The 20,545-nt window shown below is 31.7% G+C and overlaps 1 protein-coding gene across 1 annotated transcript in view; it reads right to left on the minus strand.

The window, feature by feature from the left end:
- The window catches only part of LOC143058840 (low-density lipoprotein receptor-related protein 2-like), a 112,196-nt gene that overhangs the window by 80,967 nt on the left and 10,684 nt on the right, over nucleotides 1-20,545 (minus strand). The window contains exons 7-27 of the mRNA XM_076232317.1: nucleotides 20,015-20,236; nucleotides 19,083-19,278; nucleotides 17,740-17,916; nucleotides 17,259-17,347; nucleotides 16,600-16,740; nucleotides 15,790-16,074; nucleotides 15,379-15,492; nucleotides 13,675-13,794; nucleotides 12,912-13,148; nucleotides 11,721-11,849; nucleotides 10,832-10,957; nucleotides 9,707-9,838; nucleotides 8,563-8,682; nucleotides 7,409-7,534; nucleotides 6,777-6,985; nucleotides 5,740-5,924; nucleotides 5,123-5,351; nucleotides 4,322-4,499; nucleotides 3,772-3,897; nucleotides 2,229-2,401; nucleotides 305-558 (exon numbers count right to left, since the gene is read on the minus strand). Of these exons, the coding sequence (XP_076088432.1) occupies nucleotides 305-558; nucleotides 2,229-2,401; nucleotides 3,772-3,897; nucleotides 4,322-4,499; nucleotides 5,123-5,351; nucleotides 5,740-5,924; nucleotides 6,777-6,985; nucleotides 7,409-7,534; nucleotides 8,563-8,682; nucleotides 9,707-9,838; nucleotides 10,832-10,957; nucleotides 11,721-11,849; nucleotides 12,912-13,148; nucleotides 13,675-13,794; nucleotides 15,379-15,492; nucleotides 15,790-16,074; nucleotides 16,600-16,740; nucleotides 17,259-17,347; nucleotides 17,740-17,916; nucleotides 19,083-19,278; nucleotides 20,015-20,236 (3,568 nt within the window). The remainder of the gene's footprint in view (nucleotides 1-304; nucleotides 559-2,228; nucleotides 2,402-3,771; nucleotides 3,898-4,321; nucleotides 4,500-5,122; nucleotides 5,352-5,739; nucleotides 5,925-6,776; nucleotides 6,986-7,408; nucleotides 7,535-8,562; nucleotides 8,683-9,706; nucleotides 9,839-10,831; nucleotides 10,958-11,720; nucleotides 11,850-12,911; nucleotides 13,149-13,674; nucleotides 13,795-15,378; nucleotides 15,493-15,789; nucleotides 16,075-16,599; nucleotides 16,741-17,258; nucleotides 17,348-17,739; nucleotides 17,917-19,082; nucleotides 19,279-20,014; nucleotides 20,237-20,545) is intronic.

Genomic DNA, 20,545 nt, shown 5'->3' on the forward strand with positions numbered 1-20,545 from the left:
TATATTTTTTATTTTATTTTAGTACATTTATATGTTTTGGAGTTAAATATTATGTCCATTTTCACTAACTAGTGCACAATTTTATTTAGGAGTCAGGTGATACCCATCTCAGGGTACAGGATTTTGTCGTTGTGTTGAAGACCCATTGGTGGCCTTTGGCTGTTTTCTGTTCTTTGGTTGATTTTTTGTCTCTTTGACACATCCCCTATTTCCATTCTCCATGTTATGTATATAATTGCAGCAATCTATATTTTGCACCAAAAGAAAACATCGCCAAAAAAAAAGTATTGATTTTCAATCTTACCCGTTTTCAGGATCTACAACCAAAGCCACTGGTGCAGCACAATCTGTGAGTCTTCCCCTGTTGCTCATCAGAATTTTTCTGTAGTGTTTATCTGTATCCATGCTCATAACTTCTATAGTCCCTGACTCTAAGTCAGACCAGAAGAGATTCCTAGTAATCCAGTCTACTGCTATAGCGTGAGGGGCACCAGAGAATACTGTTGGCAGGTAGTCGGACTGGTTCCCTTTGTAAACTGATACTGAAACTATACTTGACTGAAAATAGTAATAGTATATTTTTGTCCTTTTTTCCACTTCTTTTTCATCACTGAATATACTTATACTTTAGATTCATTCTAATTTGTTCGGTACTAATTCTTGTGCATTTCAGGGACAAATGTTTCCCACAAGTATTAGATTATATCAACATACACATTCTTTTAAGCCAGTGTTTAGAGAATTTGTTAAAAACCTTTTTAACTGTAAAATCAAGCATTTATTAATACATAATGATTCCTTTGTCCACATAATTGATAATGAATCTACATACTCTCTCTGTCACAGAATAGAAGTTCCTTCATAATATAAGTTCCAAATGGAAACAATATTCTGGAATATTATTTCCACTGGAATAAATATTACAGAAAATGTTCCTAATGGAATAAATGGTATAGAAGATTTGTTCCAACAGGAACAGATATTCTGACATTGTATATAACAATGTTTCCATTGGAACTTCTGCTAGGTGGAACAAATATACGTTGACATCTCTCTACATATGAGCTGTGTCTTATAGAAATAGACTTTTGGCAAGTACACATATTAAGTTACAAGTATATACTTTTATAGATTTTGGAAAATTGAAAAATGAAACTAAAGATAAATTTTTATCTGTTTTTTTGTAGGATTTTTACAACAACTCAATTTTCAAACAGTTAGACTTTTCCTAGTGATTTTTCCAACCTGAAATAAATTAGATGCATTGACAAGATGATTGCAATGTTGGCCCCATTCTAGATTGGGGCAATAAACATGATAAAAATTAATAACGTGTTGCTAAATTAGCTTTCAGCTTAAGGATGTACTTTGGTGATCTTGGGTGAAATTAAATAAATCAAGAATTTAGAATTGATACTATAAGCTGGAAGAGTTAGGGATCAAAATAAGCTAGAAATATTGATAGGTCATGGGGCTCCTTTTCAAGATATTTGATTTATAAACAAGAATGTGTCCATAGTACATGGATGCCCCACTCGACTATCATATTCTATGTTGAGTGGACCGTTAAAGTTTGATAAAAACTCTAATTTGGCATTTATATTAGAAAGATCATATCATAGGGAACATGTATACTAAGTTTCAAGTTGATTGGACTTCAACTTCAGAAAAAACTACCTTGACCAAAAACTCTAACCTGAAATTTGCACTATCATTTTCTATGTTCAGTGAACTGTGAAATTGGGGTCAAATCTCAAATTTGGCATTAAAATTAAAAAGATCATATCATAGGGGCATTCAACTTCATCAAAAACTACCTTGACCAAAAACTTCAACCTGAAGCAGGGCAGATGGACAAACGGACGAACAGACAGACAAACGAACAGACAAACGGACGCACAAACCATAAACATAATTCCCCTCTACTATATTGTAGGTTGGGCATAAATATGGTGGGAAAAGGCTGACACAGACTTTTACCTTATATTTGCATTGGTATTAATTGGGTCTAAAATCAAAAGAAAGAAAATCAAGAATCTGCTTATATTTTGTTAAATAACCTTCTATGAGCTATACAGTCTTATATCATGTATATATGAAAAGATAAATGGGTGTTATGGGGCAAAATATTTTACCTCGTATTGTAAGGAAAACACCAAGGAGTCCGAACATCTGACAAAAATTCCCAAGTACATCCTTAATATAGAAACATTATACAATGTACTTACATTTCCCATTAAACCCTTCTTTACCAACAATATCTCTTTTGATTTGCTGTCAAAGTCAAAATCTATAACACCTGCTTGACTGGTTACTGGTAACAATGTATGCTGTGATTGGTTGTCGAGAGACATACCAACCAAGCCAGCAGCAGATAGATACAGAAGGTATTCTTCATTCTCTGAAATACAGTAAATTTTAAAGTATTACACACTTGTTTTTCAGTGGGGCTTAAATTAATATATTGATTGTTTCCCCAATTCCGACCCTGCCAAGCAAGGTTTGGGTAGGTAGGTAGGGAAATGATTTTGTTTTTTCCACAAAGCTTGACAATATCGATCAATCCAGCAAGCTGAAAATCAGAAATGAATAAAATAATATAAGTCTTAGATTTGTCAAGAAAATTTTATGAGTAGCAATGTTTTTGCAGGGTCAGTTGGGATTTGGGAAACAAACAAAATTTTATTTTAAGCCTGGTTGTTGTTTGTTGGTGTACATATTATGGTTTGTCCTGTTCATAACGGTTTCTCATTTCTAAATTTTTTATATAGATTAGAATGTTGGTTTCTCTGTTTGAATTTTTTACACTAGTCATTTTGGGGTCTGTAAAAGCTTGCTGTTTTGTGTGAGCCAAGGCTCTGTCTTGAAGGACGTACTTCAACCTATAATTGTTCAGTTTTTGTACATTGTGATTTGGATGGAGAGTTCTCATTGGCACTCATACCAGATCTTCTTAATTAAATTTTCATTTCAAACTCTGAAAGGTTTATTGGTAATTTCATTGTTTGTAAAGGAAAATATAGTATAAGGTCACTGGTCAAATGTTGTTCTATTGTTTAAGGGGGTACCCAACAGTTCGATTAAAACATATTTGGTTTATCTTTTCACAAAATTTTGATGAAATATTTGCTTAGACCTATTGACAAAATATAAAAATTTTAACCACAAAATTTACAAGAATTATTTTCATTGGATGTATAGCAGTTTGACAGACATTAATTTTGATCATTGAGAAACATGATTTCTTTTTACTAAGGTTTTTGAATAAAACATTCAGCTGATATTTAAAGAGATATTTCCATTATATTTTTTTGTACCCCCTTGAATAGAAATTTACTCATGATTATCTTTGTCCTGTGCAATACCAACTTGGTCCTTGTGGTTTTAACACTTTACTCGGTACTTGAGAGGGAGTACAATTTTTTTTCAAGGATTGCAGAAAACTTCCATTTTCGTGGATATGTGATTTCGTGGTTCTGCCAAAGTCTAATACAACTTCATAGAAATTTGTATTTCTTTAAACATTTAAATTCACGGTTCACCTGTACCCACAAATCCCACGAAAATTGGTATCCATGAATAATAATGGATCCATAGTATTTTGATCGGTTGGATTTGGTGTCTCATGTGTCATATTTATACCTCAATTTTTTTAAACTGTAAAGTCAGGATAGAAACATGTAAAGCTCTATTTTGATGTAAAAAAAAATCACTTAAAGGGGGAATGTAGAGAATGTAGGAAGGCAGAAGAAGGGAGATAATCCTACCCACCATTAGAAACACACTGATGATTGTCTTTGTCCAGTACCATACCCCCAGGACAAGCACATGTGTAGTTCTTTGTTGGAGATAACAAACATAGATGGCTGCATTGGTTCTTTTCACATGGACTTTCCTCTATAATAGAAAATGAATTACAACAATACTTAATATTTTAAGACATTTTTGACAATATAATAAAATAAAAGAAAGACCTAACCACCACACAATTTTTTATTGCTTTTAAGAAGGGGTTAGATTAAAACACACATCGTAGTATTTGTATTCAAAATTGCTTAAAAAAATGTGTCATAAATCTCTAAATCAATACCAGAATTATCAATGTGTTACAGAAAAAACATTTTTTTGTTATTTTCGAGTTACTTTTATGCCTTTATTTGACATTTCCATGTGCAACCTTACTGGACTATTTTGAAATTTTCTTGTTGGCAAACAACTTTGTGAAAACAATAAATGCAGTTGCAGTTGCAATTGTAGTAAGCAAAACTTAAAATGTCAGTTTTAAATGCAATGATTTTAACTGAATGAATCCTTTAATTACCTTGTGGTTGTCTAACAGGATGGAAAATAGCCACACCAAGTGGTCTGGTTACTCTGCTTACAGTAACCTCCCTTGATGAACAGTTAAATTTGTTACACTGAGAGACCTGTCCTGCCACACGGTCAGTCCAAAAAACAGTGTCCTCAAAAACCACTAGACCGTGAGGATGACGGAGAAACTGGAATATGAAACAAACAAATGAATAACATACATATCTAAAATCTATTGTGAAGCAAATCTACCAAGTTTCTATTAACTTCAATTAATTCTATATTGAAAGAAAAAATTCCCTGTTTGTAGAAAGTCAAAACTCATGAATTGACAGGAGAAACCCTGAAAAAGCAAATCTTATCAACAAACGAAATGTGTAGTGCACAGCTAATTTTGGTATTTGATTCCAATCCAATAAAGAGGTGTACAAAAGTGAGAGCAATGTCTGAAATTGTACATTGAAAAACTTTCAATATTTGGAGCAAGATCTGTTAAACCAAATGGAATGCCTGAGGTTACCTCTGATTTTTGGTGGGTTTTTTATTGCTGTCTTAATTTTTCTGGGTTGAGTTTTGTGTACTACTATTTTTTTTTTTTTTTACCATGGTCTTGTCAGTTTATCTTTTACTGAGATTTAGATTTTCCACCTCTTTCAAAAATGTCAAAAATGTTTTTGATGGAATCAAAATCAGAGTAAAATTTAACTTAAAATCATTTAAACTGATGGTGCAAATGCAGATGAGATAAACATTGTGCTCTAGTCTCAACTCTGTGACTTTGTTGAGGCGAAACAAATTTTCAAATGCTTACATGGTCATTAGCAAATACTTGTGTCCGTCCAGAACCGTCGTAGTTACAGTACTCAATAAAATCAAGTCTAGCATCGGCAAAGTATAGACGTCTGTTTGGATAATCTATAGATAGACCATTAGGCCAATACAGCTTCTCTGATACAATAATGATACGGCCAGAGCCATCCATTCCTGCCCTTTCAATACGAGGATTCTGACCCCAATCTGTCCAAAACAAGAAGCGAGCACTACAAAAAAAAATTATATCAGTTTCAGTATTAGCACTTGCTAGATAGAAATAAACAAGCAATTGTGGAGTTTTCAAGAAATTTATTCTTTACAAAATTGTTCTGACTTTTTAATGAAAATAATCTCAGATGAAGTATTTAAGGTTAACTGGTTTAATCGAAAACAATTTTGTTGAGAAAAAATATCTTTTAAATTTATTTTTTGAATTTTGTATGATAAATACGGAATCTCTTATTTAAAGTCAACTGAGCAGGATATTGTCCCAAAATTTTGAGAGGCTTGAACATTGAATCTACTGTACAAAATAAACACATTTCAAATAAGAGAGATATCTAGAGATATAATCAATATATAAAGCCCTCAAAGCTGTAAAATTAATTGTCCTACCCTTGTCTAGGATCCACTCCTATTCCTCTGGGATTGGTAATATTCTCACTAAACAGTATGGTTTTATAACTTCCATCAAGTCTTGCCACTTCTATGGTCTCTAAGACATAATCATTCCAGTACAGATTACCCCCAATCCAGTCCACAGCTAAATCTTCTACAACATTAATTCCTACTGGAAATACCTACAGAAAAGAATATGTTAATACATTCAATAGAGATTTCAATTAATAGCAATTGAATAGAAAATATTACTTAAACTTCTACAAACAAGAATGTGTCCCCAGTACACGAATGCCTCATCTGCACTATCATTTTCTATGTTCGTTGGACTGGAAAATGGGGGAAAATCTCTATTTTGGCATTAAAATCAGAAATATTATATCATAGGGAACATATGTACTAAGTTTCAAGTTGATTTGACTTCAACTTCATCAAAAACTACCTCGACCAAAAACTTTAACCTGAAGCAGGACAGATGGACAAATGGACTAACGGACGAACGAATGATAATGATTTCAATACTTCTAAAAAGAGATTTAAATGATCTGGTCCACAGCATGTTCTGTTTTCAATTTATTCCAAAGTGAAATACCTAAAGAAGGAAATAGATTTTTGCAGGTACCAATTTTTTTGGATTGAAGATAAATTATATGGTCGTCCTTGATACTATTTCAGGGTTTTGACAAAGTATACAATCCTATGAGAAATCTACACTTCATTGAGCATTCAAATACATAGTTCATCCATTATCATATAATCCATGAAAGAGGTACATGTATCAACGAATAATAATGAATCAAAGTATCCTTCCAAGTACTGTGGATTCATAAATTTTCGTGGATTAAAGAAAACTTGCATATTCGTTGATATTTAATTTCGTTGTTTTGCCAAAGTCTGTATACAAGCCTTTAGAAAATTTGTTATTCATTGAACATTTAATTTCTTGGTTAGACTCTACCCACGAAAGCCACGAAAATTGGTATCCAACGAATAATAAATTATTATGAATCCACAGTACATGAAATAAGAATTACCTCAGTAAGATTTGAGCCATCTGTTTGAACTCTGTAAATTTTCTTCTGTGACGAATCAGAGAAATAAACTCTGTTGTCAGCGATGTGGACATCTAACCCTGTCATTGATCTGACACCAGGCATTGGCATGGAAACGTAATGTTGTAAGGAGGGATCACCTTTCACTAACTCGTTCTGACTGGTAACAACTAAATATGGTTTGGTCTCATCTGAAATCAATTTGAAATGATTTTGTGATAGTAGATTTCCCTTAAGTGGATACCAGGGTTGCATTCAATACCGTAGCGGCTACATAGATTTTGACTATTGAACGTGTAGCTATAGACTAGTTGTTGCATAGATATTAATAGCAGCTACGTAGCCACTACGTAGCTGCTACGCTATTGAACTCAACCCAGATGATAATGCAGGGTTGTCAGGTAAAAAAATTAAACACCACAAAATTGACAACACTTTATAGTATAAATAAACTAGTTCTGCAACTTCTTTTGGTCAATATCTTTATTGAACAGCTGTTTCAAACAACAGCCAAAGTTTAACTTGCTCTTCCTTTAATTTTCACAAACTTTTCAAATCAGTTTTCAAAATAATAAAAGAATGGCAAAGATTTTTAAAATTGTACATTTACTTACTTCTGATAGCTAAACACTGTTTTCCTTTAACTAACTCATACCCTTCCTCACATATACATTTATATGAGCCTTTTGTGTTGATACAATGTTGACTACATAGTCCAGGAGGATCACATTCGTTAGTATCTACAACATAGTAATTTTTTTTATTAAAGCAAAACATCTAAAAGCTAATTCAGAAAAAAACTTTGTCCCCCCCCCCCCAGGGATGGCACTCTTTTTTAACTACCACCACCCACAGAAATAAAAATAATTTAGTACAACACCCCTTTCCATTTTATTATTTCAAATACAACCACCCACATAAAATTAAAAAAAAAAATGCCTTCCTTAATTAGTTTTTTTTTCTGGAACAGCCCTGAGATAACAATTACTTTTTGCACAATACTGTGGATTCTTCTGCTCAAATACATGTAGTATGTTTGATTGATTGGATGTTTTTTTTTGCTTTAAACCCTATCTGGACAAAAAAGCTTTGACTTATATATTATGACTATAAAATTTAAAATTATATAGCTTCATATACATGTAATACTAAAAATATAAATTTTAAAACCAATCCTATAAGATTTTTTAATTTTAAAACTGAGAATGGAAATGGGGAATGTGCCAAAGAGACAACAACCCGACCATAGAGCAGACAACAGCAGAAGGTCACCAACAGGTCTTCAATGCAATGAGAAATTCTCGCACTCGGAGGCGTCCTTCAGCTGGCCCCTAAACAAATATATACTGGTTCAGTGATAATGAACACCATACTAAACTCCAAAATGTACACAAGAAACTAAAAGTTAAAATGATACAAGACTAACAAAGGCCAGAGGCTCCTGACTTGGGACAGGCGCAAAAATGCGGCGGGGTTAAACATGCTTGTGAGATCTCAACCCTCCCCCTATACCTCTAGCCAATGCAGAAAAGTAAACGCATAACAATACGCACATTAAAATTCAGCTCAAGAGAAGTCTGAGTCTGATGTCAGAAGATGTAACCAAAGAAAATAAACAAAATGCTGTATTCACAAAACTATTTACAAATGGTTTCAAGACAAGTTTGTATGTTTTTTATTTAGTTATGTATTTTTTTTTCTAGAGGTTAGTTGGGACATATGTTATTTTAATATCAAATATACATCCATGAAGAGTTTATATACTTACCAATGCAATCTTTAGTTCCATTTAATTGCAGACCTTTAGGACAAATGCACTCAGCTCCTCTAGGAGTTTGAATACATTCAAATTGACAACCACCTAAGTTTACTAAGCATTCATCATTATCTGCAAAGAAATTTGAAATTTTATCAGCAATATAACTTTTAAAGGAAATAATACAGGATTGTCTGTCTTTTTTTAATAATTTCAAAGATATGATTGCAATAGTGCTTGCACAATAAAAATTTCTACATATCATAACATTTTACTTACTATTCAGATTAACAAGTCTGAAATAATTATTTTTTTTTTTTACATGCAAAATGTTGGCTGCTAATATATATATATATTTGTTTAGGGGCCAGCTGAGGGACGCCTCCGGGTGCGGGAATTTCTCGCTACATTGAAGACCTGTTGGTGACCCTCTGCTGTTGTTTTTTATTTGGTCGGGTTGTTGTCTCTTTGACACATTCCCCATTTCCATTCTCAATTTTATATATATGAAGTTGTTTCCCTTTTGCCATTTAAGGTTTGAGTTTTATGTTATGGATGTCATACATGTTTCAAATGTCTAAATATGTATTCAAAGTATTCAAAATTATCTTAATATGTATTCAAAGTATTGAAAGTTATTTAAGGTGGTACCTGACACTTTAACTGAAATTAATTTGGATCGTTTAATTTTCTTACAATTTTGACAAAGTATTTACTTTGACCCTTTGACAAAAATATAAAAATTTCAAAAAATTTGAACCAACCATTTAATCAGAAAAATTACACTGGTTATATAGCAGTTTGACAAAAACTTATTTTGATCATTGAGAAGCTTAATATCCCCTTATGAACACAACGTCATTAAAACGTTCTGCTGATTTTACAGAGTTATCTCCCTGTAGTGTTAGGTACAACCTTAAAAGGATTTTCTTGATATGTTAACTCTATAAATTCACCCTTGGAAGAAATTTTCTGCCAAAACTCGTTCGCATAAAATTCTAATAAGAAGTTGTATGTTTCTGTCTCAATACTAGTTTACAAACCCAAATACCCATATGATATCAAAATTAGAAGCCTTCTTTCAACCTGGCTCCATTCCCCCACAATTAACTCTGGAATAGTCCTCATCAAAACACTATAACAACAGCGGACTTACTACATAATGGACTTTCATCATTTCCTCCTGGACAGTCAGGTTGACCATCACACACCTGGGTTTTATTTATACACTGTCTGTAATCCCCTGGACACTCCCACTGATCTCTTGGACAGTAAAAGGGTGGTGGTGCTGAAAATAAAATGTTTTTATTCACTTATATTTGTGTTGTTTTATATTAAATTATTAACTAATGTTGGTGATTTAAACATTCTGTATGAGAAAAAAATATCCTGCATACCTGCATACATCTCTTTGTCCACTAGATGACAGTGCTAAAATAATATATATATTTTTTGTCAAATTCTGCAGAAGGGTTATTTTGACTAAGTATAAAATGGTAACAAATATTTCCAAGCCAAAAGTTTGTTCTAATCACAACACAGATGTGTAAAATGCAACAATAAATGCACATAAAAATTTATCAGTTTACATTATTATCTGTTGGAAACAATTTTCAAGAATTTTGTTGGTATAGGGGAAAACACTAATTTAAATGTTCAAAAAATTGCAAATTTCCTGTATAACTAAATGTAGCAGATCAAATTTATTTGTTTATAGTGTATTAATGTACGTTTTTTGATTGAGTTAAGCCTGCCAATTGAAATTTTATCGTGTGTTTTTCTATGTTGTGATGTTATGCTATTGTTTCAGAAAAAGGGAGAAGGTTTGGATCCATTAAAACGTTTAATCCCGCTGTAAATGTTTGCACCTGTCCTAAGTCAGGAATCTGGTGTACAGTAGTTGTCGTTTGTTTATGTAATTTATACGTGTTTCTCGTTTTTTTTATTTAATATAGATTAGACCGTTGGTTTTCCTGTGTGAATGGTTTTACACTAGTAATTTTGGGGCCCTTATAGCTTATTGTTCGGTGTGAGTCAAGGCTCCGTGTTGAAGTCCGTACATTGACCTATAATGGTTTTACTTTTATAAATTGTTATTTGGATGGAGAGCTGTCTCATTGGCACTCACACCACATCTTCTTATATCTCCTTTTGAAAAACCACAAAATCAATCATCCACGCAAAATGCAAGTTTTCCTCAATCCATGAGATTTGTACCCATGAATAAAATAAACGAATCCACAGTATGCTGAAGCTTAAATTCTACAGCAATAAAACTTACGGCAAGTTAAGGCTTTGTCTTCATCGCTGTTGTCACCGCAGTCATCATCACCATCACAAACCCACAACTTAGAAACACAACGACCATTCTCACAACGGAAACGATCAAAAGAACATGTGGGATTAGCTGTAACAAACAAATTCAAAAATATTAGAATACATGAATACATTCATATAAACACTCATATGTGTATATTAACAGGCAAACTACACTCATGTGTAAATATATTGTAAATAATGAGTCTTACATACATCTTCACATATTTAATAGACATACAAGAAGAGTTTAAACATCTAAGACAACCAAAGGAACATCTAGAAATAACTGCAGAAGACAAATAATCTGTAAGCAAGGGGTCATATAACTATAAATTCAACCAAATATGCTGTGGACTTTACTCAGTCAACCAATCATGATTTAAACTCCCGTAAAAAATTAAGTCTTAAACTAAACACACTCAACATATTGAACCATAATCCTAAGTGATGAATCTGATGTTCAGTAGTCATTTGTTGATGTGTAATGTTTTTCGTTTCTTGTTTGTATATGTTTTTCCTGTTTGAATGGTTTTACATTAGTCATATAGTGGGCCCTTAATAGCTTGCTGTTCCGTGTAAGCCAGGGCTCTGTTGAAAACTGTACTTTGACCTTTACTGGATTACTTTTACAAATTGTGACATGGATAGAGAGTTGTCTCATTGGCACTCATACCACATCTTCTTATATCAGAGTTTGAACCATGTGATAAAAATATCATGCAGTTTAACAAAATCAGGTGTCAATCAGATCCAGTTTGACAAAATTGTGTCAATCAGATTTTTAACAATTGAAATGAAGTATTTGTAGGAGGTCTTAAGCATGACACACCCTCATTACAAACTAAACTTACGACAAGAGTTTGGTTCATCTGACCCATCTTCACAGTCTTCCTGTCCATCACATTTCCAGGTCTTAGGGACACACCCTCCTTTCTTACATCTAAACTCCTCCTTCAGACATGTCTCGTCACTTCTGGAAGCTAAAAAAAAAACAGTTATTCTATTTTCTAACAGTTTATAGAAGATATTATATAAATAAACTCATCATAGATACTAGGATTGAAATTTTGTATTGGTGCCAGATGCGTGTTTCGTTCACAAAAGACTCATCAGTACTAGTGTTGATTGATTCAAAAAATGTTAAAAAGGCCAAATAAAGTATGGAGTTGAAGAGTATTGTGGACAAAAGGTTTCAATATATTTTGCCAAATACAGCTCAGGTAATCTATTCCTGAGGTAGAATAATTAACCTTTCTTAATCTTCAGTTATAACAACCTTTAAGTTAAATATATTGATAAATTTACAACTTTCATGATACATAGGGAAAGTATTTTTCACATCTAAAACTATTTTTCAAATTGAAATATACAATTTAAAGAAAATATATCATTTGTTAACAAAATGCAGAGAAACAACATAAAATACAATTGTCCAACCAATAAAGGACCATTACTCATGAATTGCGAGACTCAAAATTGTATGTAATAGATTTCATAATGATAGTCTAGAAAGAAAATTGAGGATGAAAGATTAAAAATATATTGAAAAATATAAGGTTTTTTTTCAAAATGCATTGACTTGAAAAATATTCAATGGGGTACAAAATATAAAAGAAAATTGAAGACCAAAATGACAGTATCCTTCAATGAAGTTTTTAGTCATGATATTTAATCACTTATAAATACTTGCTATCCCTCTCATTTAATAGAACAAACTTTTTCTAAATGAGTTATTTTCCTTCATTTAATATATAAACAAACCCTCATTTAATAAAACAAACTTTTTTCTAAATGAGTTATCTCCCCTCATTAAATGTAACAAACTTTTTTCTATATGAGTTATCTCCCTTCGTTATAATATAACAAACTTTTTTCTAAATGTGTTATCTCCCCTCATTATAATATAACAAACTTTTTTAATGAGTTATCTCCCCTCATTTAATATAACAAACTTTTTTTCTCAAACGAGTTATCTCCCCTCATTTAACATAACAAACTTTTTCTAAATGAGTTATCTCCCCTAATTCAATACAAAAACTTACGACAATCCTCCTCATCACTGCCGTCCTTACAATCTGGTGCCCTGTCACACTTATTCCTCTTTGGAATACATTGCCATGATGTCCTACACTTCCAGCTGTTTGAGGAACAGTTGAGAGCAGGGCAATCTATTTCATCACTCCCATCAAAACAGTCATTGCTTCCATCACAGATTTTTTTTGCAGGAATACAGCGCTTGTCTAAACACTGGAAATATCCAATCGAACATTCATGTTTACCTGAAAATTAATTTGACAGTGTCAAATCAAGAGAAATAGACTATCACAAAACTAAAGTACTATTTATAGTTTTCAGTGTTGCAAAAAAATAGATTTGAAATAAATCCACTAAATTGCAGTTATAGATACAAGCATAAATTTATGTACCAAGTCCCTTTTCTATTTCATTTGATAATGATCATATTATGTATAGGATATTTAGCCTTTCTTATGATAAAGCATCCCTGAAGAAATTTGTCACAATTAAATTTTAACCAATTATTTGCTGAGAACAGATTTTTCACTAGTGAGGAGAAATATATTTCTTACACAGCTCAAGAAATGTGAAAATAGCACAAAAATTTATAGAAAATTGTATTTCATATTGAGAAACAAAGGATGATTTAATACTATTATTAGCTTTGTTTTATTCACGTCAAATAAATAATCTTCTTGCACATATCCTTTTGGTCACCCTCACTATTGGTCAAATCAAAAATCTTTAATTGTTATCATCATCAATATCCAAATAAGGGAGATAACTCACCACAAAATTTTCCTTCGTCTGATGCATCCCCACAATCATTATCTGTGTCACACATAAATTTCTTGTGAATACACAATGTGTTATTACATTGGAACTGTTCTCTATTACAAGTCTTCTGAGCTAGAAAAAAATAAAAGAAGATTATTTGTGTCTATTTGTTTTTTGTTCATTTTTTTTTATATATAAATAAGGCCGTTAGTTTTCTCCTTTGAATTGTTTTACATTGTCTTATCGGGGCCTTTTATAGCTGACTATGCGGTATGGGCTTTGCTCATTGTTGAAGGTCGTACGGTGACCTATAGTTTTTAATGTCTGTGTCATTTTGGTATCTTGTGGACAGTTGTCTCATTGTCAATCATACCACATCTTCTTTTTTATATAGGACACCATTTCAGGCATGAAGTGTGAAATGAGGAACAAAACTGTAAAGTTCACATGATAATGAACATTTTTATTTAGTTTCATATTGATGTGGCCACAGATTTATTGTATTGAACTACCTTAACCAAAAGCTTAAACCTGAGAATCAATTGATTTCCTACCATCAGATTTTCATTTTCAGTGAACCTTAAAATTTGAGCCAAAACAGTAATTAAACATATAAATGAAAAGATCCAACTAAATAAACAAAGTTTCTTACTGATATGATAACATCTTCATACTACTTTGACCAAAAAAATTGAACCTGAAATAAGTTGGATGAAACATATGATGTAAAATAGTTCTATAAGCAGGGCATAAAAACTACAAATAAAATTTTAATTTACAAATCTTCTGAGCTGAAAAACAGCCCAGATTATTACTTTTAAATTGTGATATCACAATCTGCTTTTCTTCATGAAACATTACATCATAATATCCTCTTTGAAAAGCAGATCAATTTTAATACACAACTTAATTTTCTATTCATGAGATCCACATTCTTTTTATACATACTAACTGTATATATTTTAATGTATATATATATATATATATATATATATACTAGAACACACCCGCATATCGCGGGTCCGTGACTGAATTAAAGTATATAACTATGCGTATGCCTTATTTTAGTATTGGTATTGCCAGTCATCTGATAAAGTCATGCCGATTATAAGATGCACAGTTTTCTCTGCTTTCAAAATCTTTCTGTTTGAACCCGTCGACCTGGAACCTATCAATTATTGGTAATATTAATAATTTGGAAAACAAAAGGGTCTGAATGGAGTATTTTTTACTCTGTCAACAGTATACAGCAAAATTCCAAATACACCGTTTGGTGGTGCGCCTGTCAGATGCGGAACGTACAGATAAGGTAATAGGTAACAGGTGAATATACTATTGGTATCGGTGTCGGACTCGATCAGGAACTTCTTAATTATTGGCAATATTATTTACGTGGAAAACAAATGGGCCTGGAGTGGTGTAATTTTTAATCAACACCATTGTACTATATTAGTTATATATAAAGTTGAATTCTTTGATTCGTTGTTTTTATGTGATGACGGCTGACAAATTGGACCTCGTTATTTTAGTATTATAGATATATATGACCCAACTTCCATATTGCATTGGTTTCAAGACTTTTACCATAGACCACAACTATGTATTGTGACTGCACATCTTTTTAATTCAATTTTACTTTAGTTTGATATCCATTATTTTATTATTTATGTTAATATAGTAAATGATATCATGACCTTTGTTACCATGGTTACTTACCACATTTAGTTTCGTCACTGAAGTCTCCACAATCATCATCGCCATCACACTGCCAGTTCTTGTTTATACAGCGGCTATTTTTACAATGAAATTCTTTTGATGAACAGGATTTTCCTGTATATTATAGAACAATTTAATTTATACTTTTACCGAATTCAGCCTTAAAAACAAGAATTTGTAATATCATATATATCCAAAATGTAATATCTACTGTCATAAATGGATATTAAGATAAACTTGACTTCTTATTTTTCTAAGATAACTTACCGGTACTCCTTTTTTTAAAATAGAATCATAGAAGAGGAGAAAGTTGTGTTTTTCCATATATTTATATAATGAAAGAATATTTAGCTTGATATTCATACAAATACACACGTTTTTTTTTTGTTTTTTTATTTTTTTACCACGTACCGTTTTCACAATTCTGTTCATCTGACATATCTATACAATCATTGTCTCCATCACAGCGAAACGTTTTCGGTATACACTTCTCATTTTTACATTGGAAAAACTCCTTACGACATTCACTTCGTTTCTTTTCGTCAGGATTTATGACACAATCACGCTGGTTATCTGACATCTTCATACCGAAAGGACAGCCACAAACACGCCCTAGTTTAAGTATGCCACTAGTATAAGGAACAGGGAAACAGAAATGTGAACAATCTCCATTTCTAAGTAGACATGGATGGTCATCTGAAAAAGAGGAAATTAAATCTCATTCGTTTTTATTTTTATATATGTAAATCCCAAACTTAAGATATATAATGCAATATAGAATTTAAATTGGGATCAAATTTGGAAAACAAACTATATCAAAATAAAACTTTGTACCAATTGTTCATTAACTGATATACAGTATAGTTTTTCTTACTATTTCTATATCTTAAATATACTACAACATTAAGAAATTTGGGGGTTAAACTGAAAACTTAAATATTGTCCAAACAGTGCTGTTGAAAAAATATTTGATTTAAAAAAAATAGTGTTTTTATTGACATTTAACATTTTGTCTGCAATAAATATATAAAATATATTTTAAACCAGTTGAAAAACCAATAGTTCTATTGCAATTCATAATATAGTAAATTTTCTTCAGAAGAGGACATCTCCCACTATGGTGGTTTCAAATATTAATACCTATGCAACTGGTTCTGAATTTACGTGCATTTATGATGCATAATGTAAAGAGAATAGGACGATATATATATATTAAAGTACCTGGTTTTTTCTGCATATCTTGATCATACACCAATACATCCCTCAAATATGACACGCCTTTTCTTAATGTGACATCACTTCCTCCTCGTCTGTTTACTCGGACAATAGACTCAAGCTTCCAGTCAGAGAAAAATATGAAATCTGTAAATAAAGTCAAATCAAAATACAATAACTACAAATTAAGTCACCATATCAATTAATTTTTAAAGTTTTGTGACATTACTTTATAAGAAAAAGGATTCTTTTAATACTAACACCTTTTTGAATTAACAAGTACTCATGCATTAGCCTGTCCTCCTTGTTATATGCAGAGTATCTGCATTTTTATACAGATCTCATCTAAGTCTTTTTTCAAATGTTGATTTATAGAAGATATAAAACAAAAACGCATTGTTTTCAGAACAATATAAGTTATAAAGAGTCCTTTTATTTTTCTAGTGGTACAAAGAGTTGATTTTATTTTTTCTACCGTTGAAAGGTATAAAATGTATTCCCCCAACTTATATTTACTGCACCACAACATAAAACATTTGAAATAATGGATCAAAAGTCTTTTTTTTGCAAATGTAATTAGAACAATCCACATAAAATAATGGTCAGTTTTAATAATGTCCAGGAACTTGAAATGTGATTTAATTCATATATTATTCAATACTAACCTTTATATGCAGCTATACCAAATGGATGAGCCACGTGAATTCCTTCTAAAGTTTTTACATTTTCTCCGTCTAAATCACAATGCTGAATCCTAAAAAGTACAAAAAAATGTCATGTTTGTTTTTCTAAAGAATTTCAATTTTCACTTCTTTCAATTTGTGATAAATCAACCAATTTAAAAACAAACACATTATACATAAGACAACTAGCAAGCTCATCTGTATTTAAACATTATTTTATGTTATCATCTATTAAGATACATACAATGTTTTTTCCTTTGAAGTGTTTTACATTTATCAATTTTTGGGCCTTTTGAAGCTGACTTTGTGTTATGAGTTTTTCTCCTTGTTGAAGGTCATAGGAGGACCTATATTTGTCAACTTATACTTCAACTGATCTCTGTTGTAGAGTTGTCTAATTGGCATTCATACCACATCTTCTTGTATCTATCAGTCGACTTGACCTAACAAGTCCAAGACTTACCTGTCAAAGTAAGCATCTACCCAGTACAATCTATCAGTACTTATATCTAGACTAAGTCCATTTGGCCACCCCAGCTCATACTGTCTGATTTTTGTCATGTTAGTCCCATCTCCATAAGACCTAGCTATATATGGACTCTGCATAGAGTTCTTCATCCAATCAGAATAAAATAACCAACTGAAGAAAAATGATTATTCTTTAAACCTAAATACCTAAATGTAGTAATGTTATAATCTTGAAATTTTTTTTACTTTCTCTCATGTTTATTTCGTCAGCTTTCAACTCTATTTATTTTGAAACAATGGGACAAATATTAGTGGCCAAATAGGGCCATTTTCAAACTTTACTCCTTAACAAAATATGATATTATCTTTACTCAAATTCTTAAAGGAGCACATAACAAGAATGTGTCCATAGTACAAGGATGCCCCTCTTGCACTATCATTTTCTATGAGATCACCCCTAGTTTTTGGTGGGGTTCGTGTTGTTTATTCTTTAGTTTTCTATGTTGTGTCATGTGTACTATTGTTTTTCTGTTTGTCTTTTTCATTTTTAGCCATGGCGTTGTCAGTTTGTTTTAGATTTATGAGTTTGACTGTCCCTTTGGTATCTTTCGTCCCTCTTTTTCTATGTTTCACTGGACTGTGAAATTGGGGTCAGACTGTCAGAAACCTTAATTTGACATTACGATTAGAAAAGATCATATCATAGCTGTAAGTAACACGTGTATTAAGTTTCAAGTTGATTGAACTTCAACTTCATCAAAAACTACCTTGACCAAATACTTTAACCAAAACATTAACCTAAAGCGGGACAGAAGGAAGAACGGATGAATGAACGAACGGACGAACTGATGCACAGACCAGAAAACATAATGCCCATAAATGGGGAATAAATATAAAAAAGGATCATTATTATTAACCATTATCATAATGAATCATATCTAAAACAATTTCAGACTAAATAGGAAATTTCCATTGTTTTTAGGATTGGAAACAAATAATGCATACATTGACAAATCAAGAAAAAAGGTCTAATGCTTTATGAAAAAAATTGACAAAAATAGTCCTACCTAACTTGCTTTTGTGTCTTATAAACTTGAAACCCTTTTAATCTTGAAATGGAACAAAATAACCATTAGGGACTAAAAAACCAACTTTCTACTTTAAAATGTAAAGGTACACAATGAATTAATGTGTTAAAACAATATGAAAATATATAAGCTTGTAAAACTATGTAGAATTCATTGAAACCACAATTCAAAATATATATGCAAAATATATTTTTCTCAACTCTAAATTGGTACCCCACAAAATTTATAAATCTACAGTAGATGCACTTACCCTTTTAAAGGATGAACAACAACAGACCTAGGTTTACCAACACCTGATATTAGTATCCTTCTATCCTTTGGCTCGTCTAGATTCAAAACGGAAACCAGTCCAAGAAAGAAATCAGTATAGTACAGGTTCCTAGAAACCCAGTCCACACACAATCCTTCCACTGATCTAACTTCTTTTACCGTTAATGGGGTGGGATCTGAAACAGAACAACAAATTAATTTAAATTTGGAAACTATTTTGATGTTTTAAATAATATAAATGGTGTGGCTGTATGAATATTAAAATAATAAGAAATATCATTCTTATATTTGATATATGCAGCTTTTTGATATTAAAATCATAATGACTAATTTCAAATTTTGGTTTTCATGTAAAAAATCCATACTGTAAATTCAGAAATTATTGTTTTCATTTATTATTGCAATTTTGCCATTTTAGACTATTTAAATTTTTGAGACATTGAGAAAAATCCTGTTTAATTCATATAAAAAAAAATCAAAATGTGAGTTTCAATTATTGCAATTATAACCCTGTCAGAATTTTCGCAACAATAAAAACATCCCAATAATTTCTGAATTAACAGTATATTTTCCAAAAATTTTCTTCTTTCAGCTGTTTTTTCAAGTGGATTGCCATGATTCATTTTTTCAATTTGCTCACTTTGTTGGTGCATTTACATAATAGAAGATCCTACTTCCACTTATTTGAATTAGTGGATACCAACTAAATTAATAAATATTTTTTTTGGTGGATATTTGAACTGAATCTTGGACTAAATACAGGCAAACAGAAATTTTTCCTTTGCATAGCATTAACTCTCGTGGATTCCTATCTTTACTATCCAAAAAGATGAAAAGTTAATATCCTACTAAAAATAACAAATACACAGTATCCATATTACATGTATTAGCACTACTACAAATGAAAATTACCTTCAGACCCATCCACCTTTGCTTTCATAATCGCATAATTTCTGATATCTGAAAAGTACACAGTCTGGTCCTCGGCTAAATAATCTAGGGCGACATAGTTAACTCCCCTTCTCCCGCTGTTCTTAGCAAACATTTGGTACATAGCATCACTAGCCTCAGACTCATTAATAGGAACAGCTCGAACTGAATACTTGGCAGCATATAGTAGAAATTTGTCTATCTCTGAAAATTAGAAATATAATAAATTTCAAAATTATGGATTTTAAAAAGAATATTCTAAAATTAAATGTATGGGGGAGTATAAAAACAGTTTTTCCCTTTACTCCCTACTATTCAATTTTAAATGGATATTCCATAAAATTGAGAATGGAAATGGGGAATGTGCCAAAGAGACAACAACCCGACCATAGAGCAGACAACAGCAGAAGGTCACCAACAGGTCTTCAATGCAACGAGAAATTCTCGCACCCAGAGGCGTCCTTCAGCTGGCCCCTAAACAAATATATACTGGTTCAGTGATAATGAACACCA

The sequence above is a fragment of the Mytilus galloprovincialis genome, chromosome 14 (genome assembly GCF_965363235.1).
Source record: "Mytilus galloprovincialis chromosome 14, xbMytGall1.hap1.1, whole genome shotgun sequence".
Classification (NCBI taxonomy): domain Eukaryota; kingdom Metazoa; phylum Mollusca; class Bivalvia; order Mytilida; family Mytilidae; genus Mytilus; species Mytilus galloprovincialis.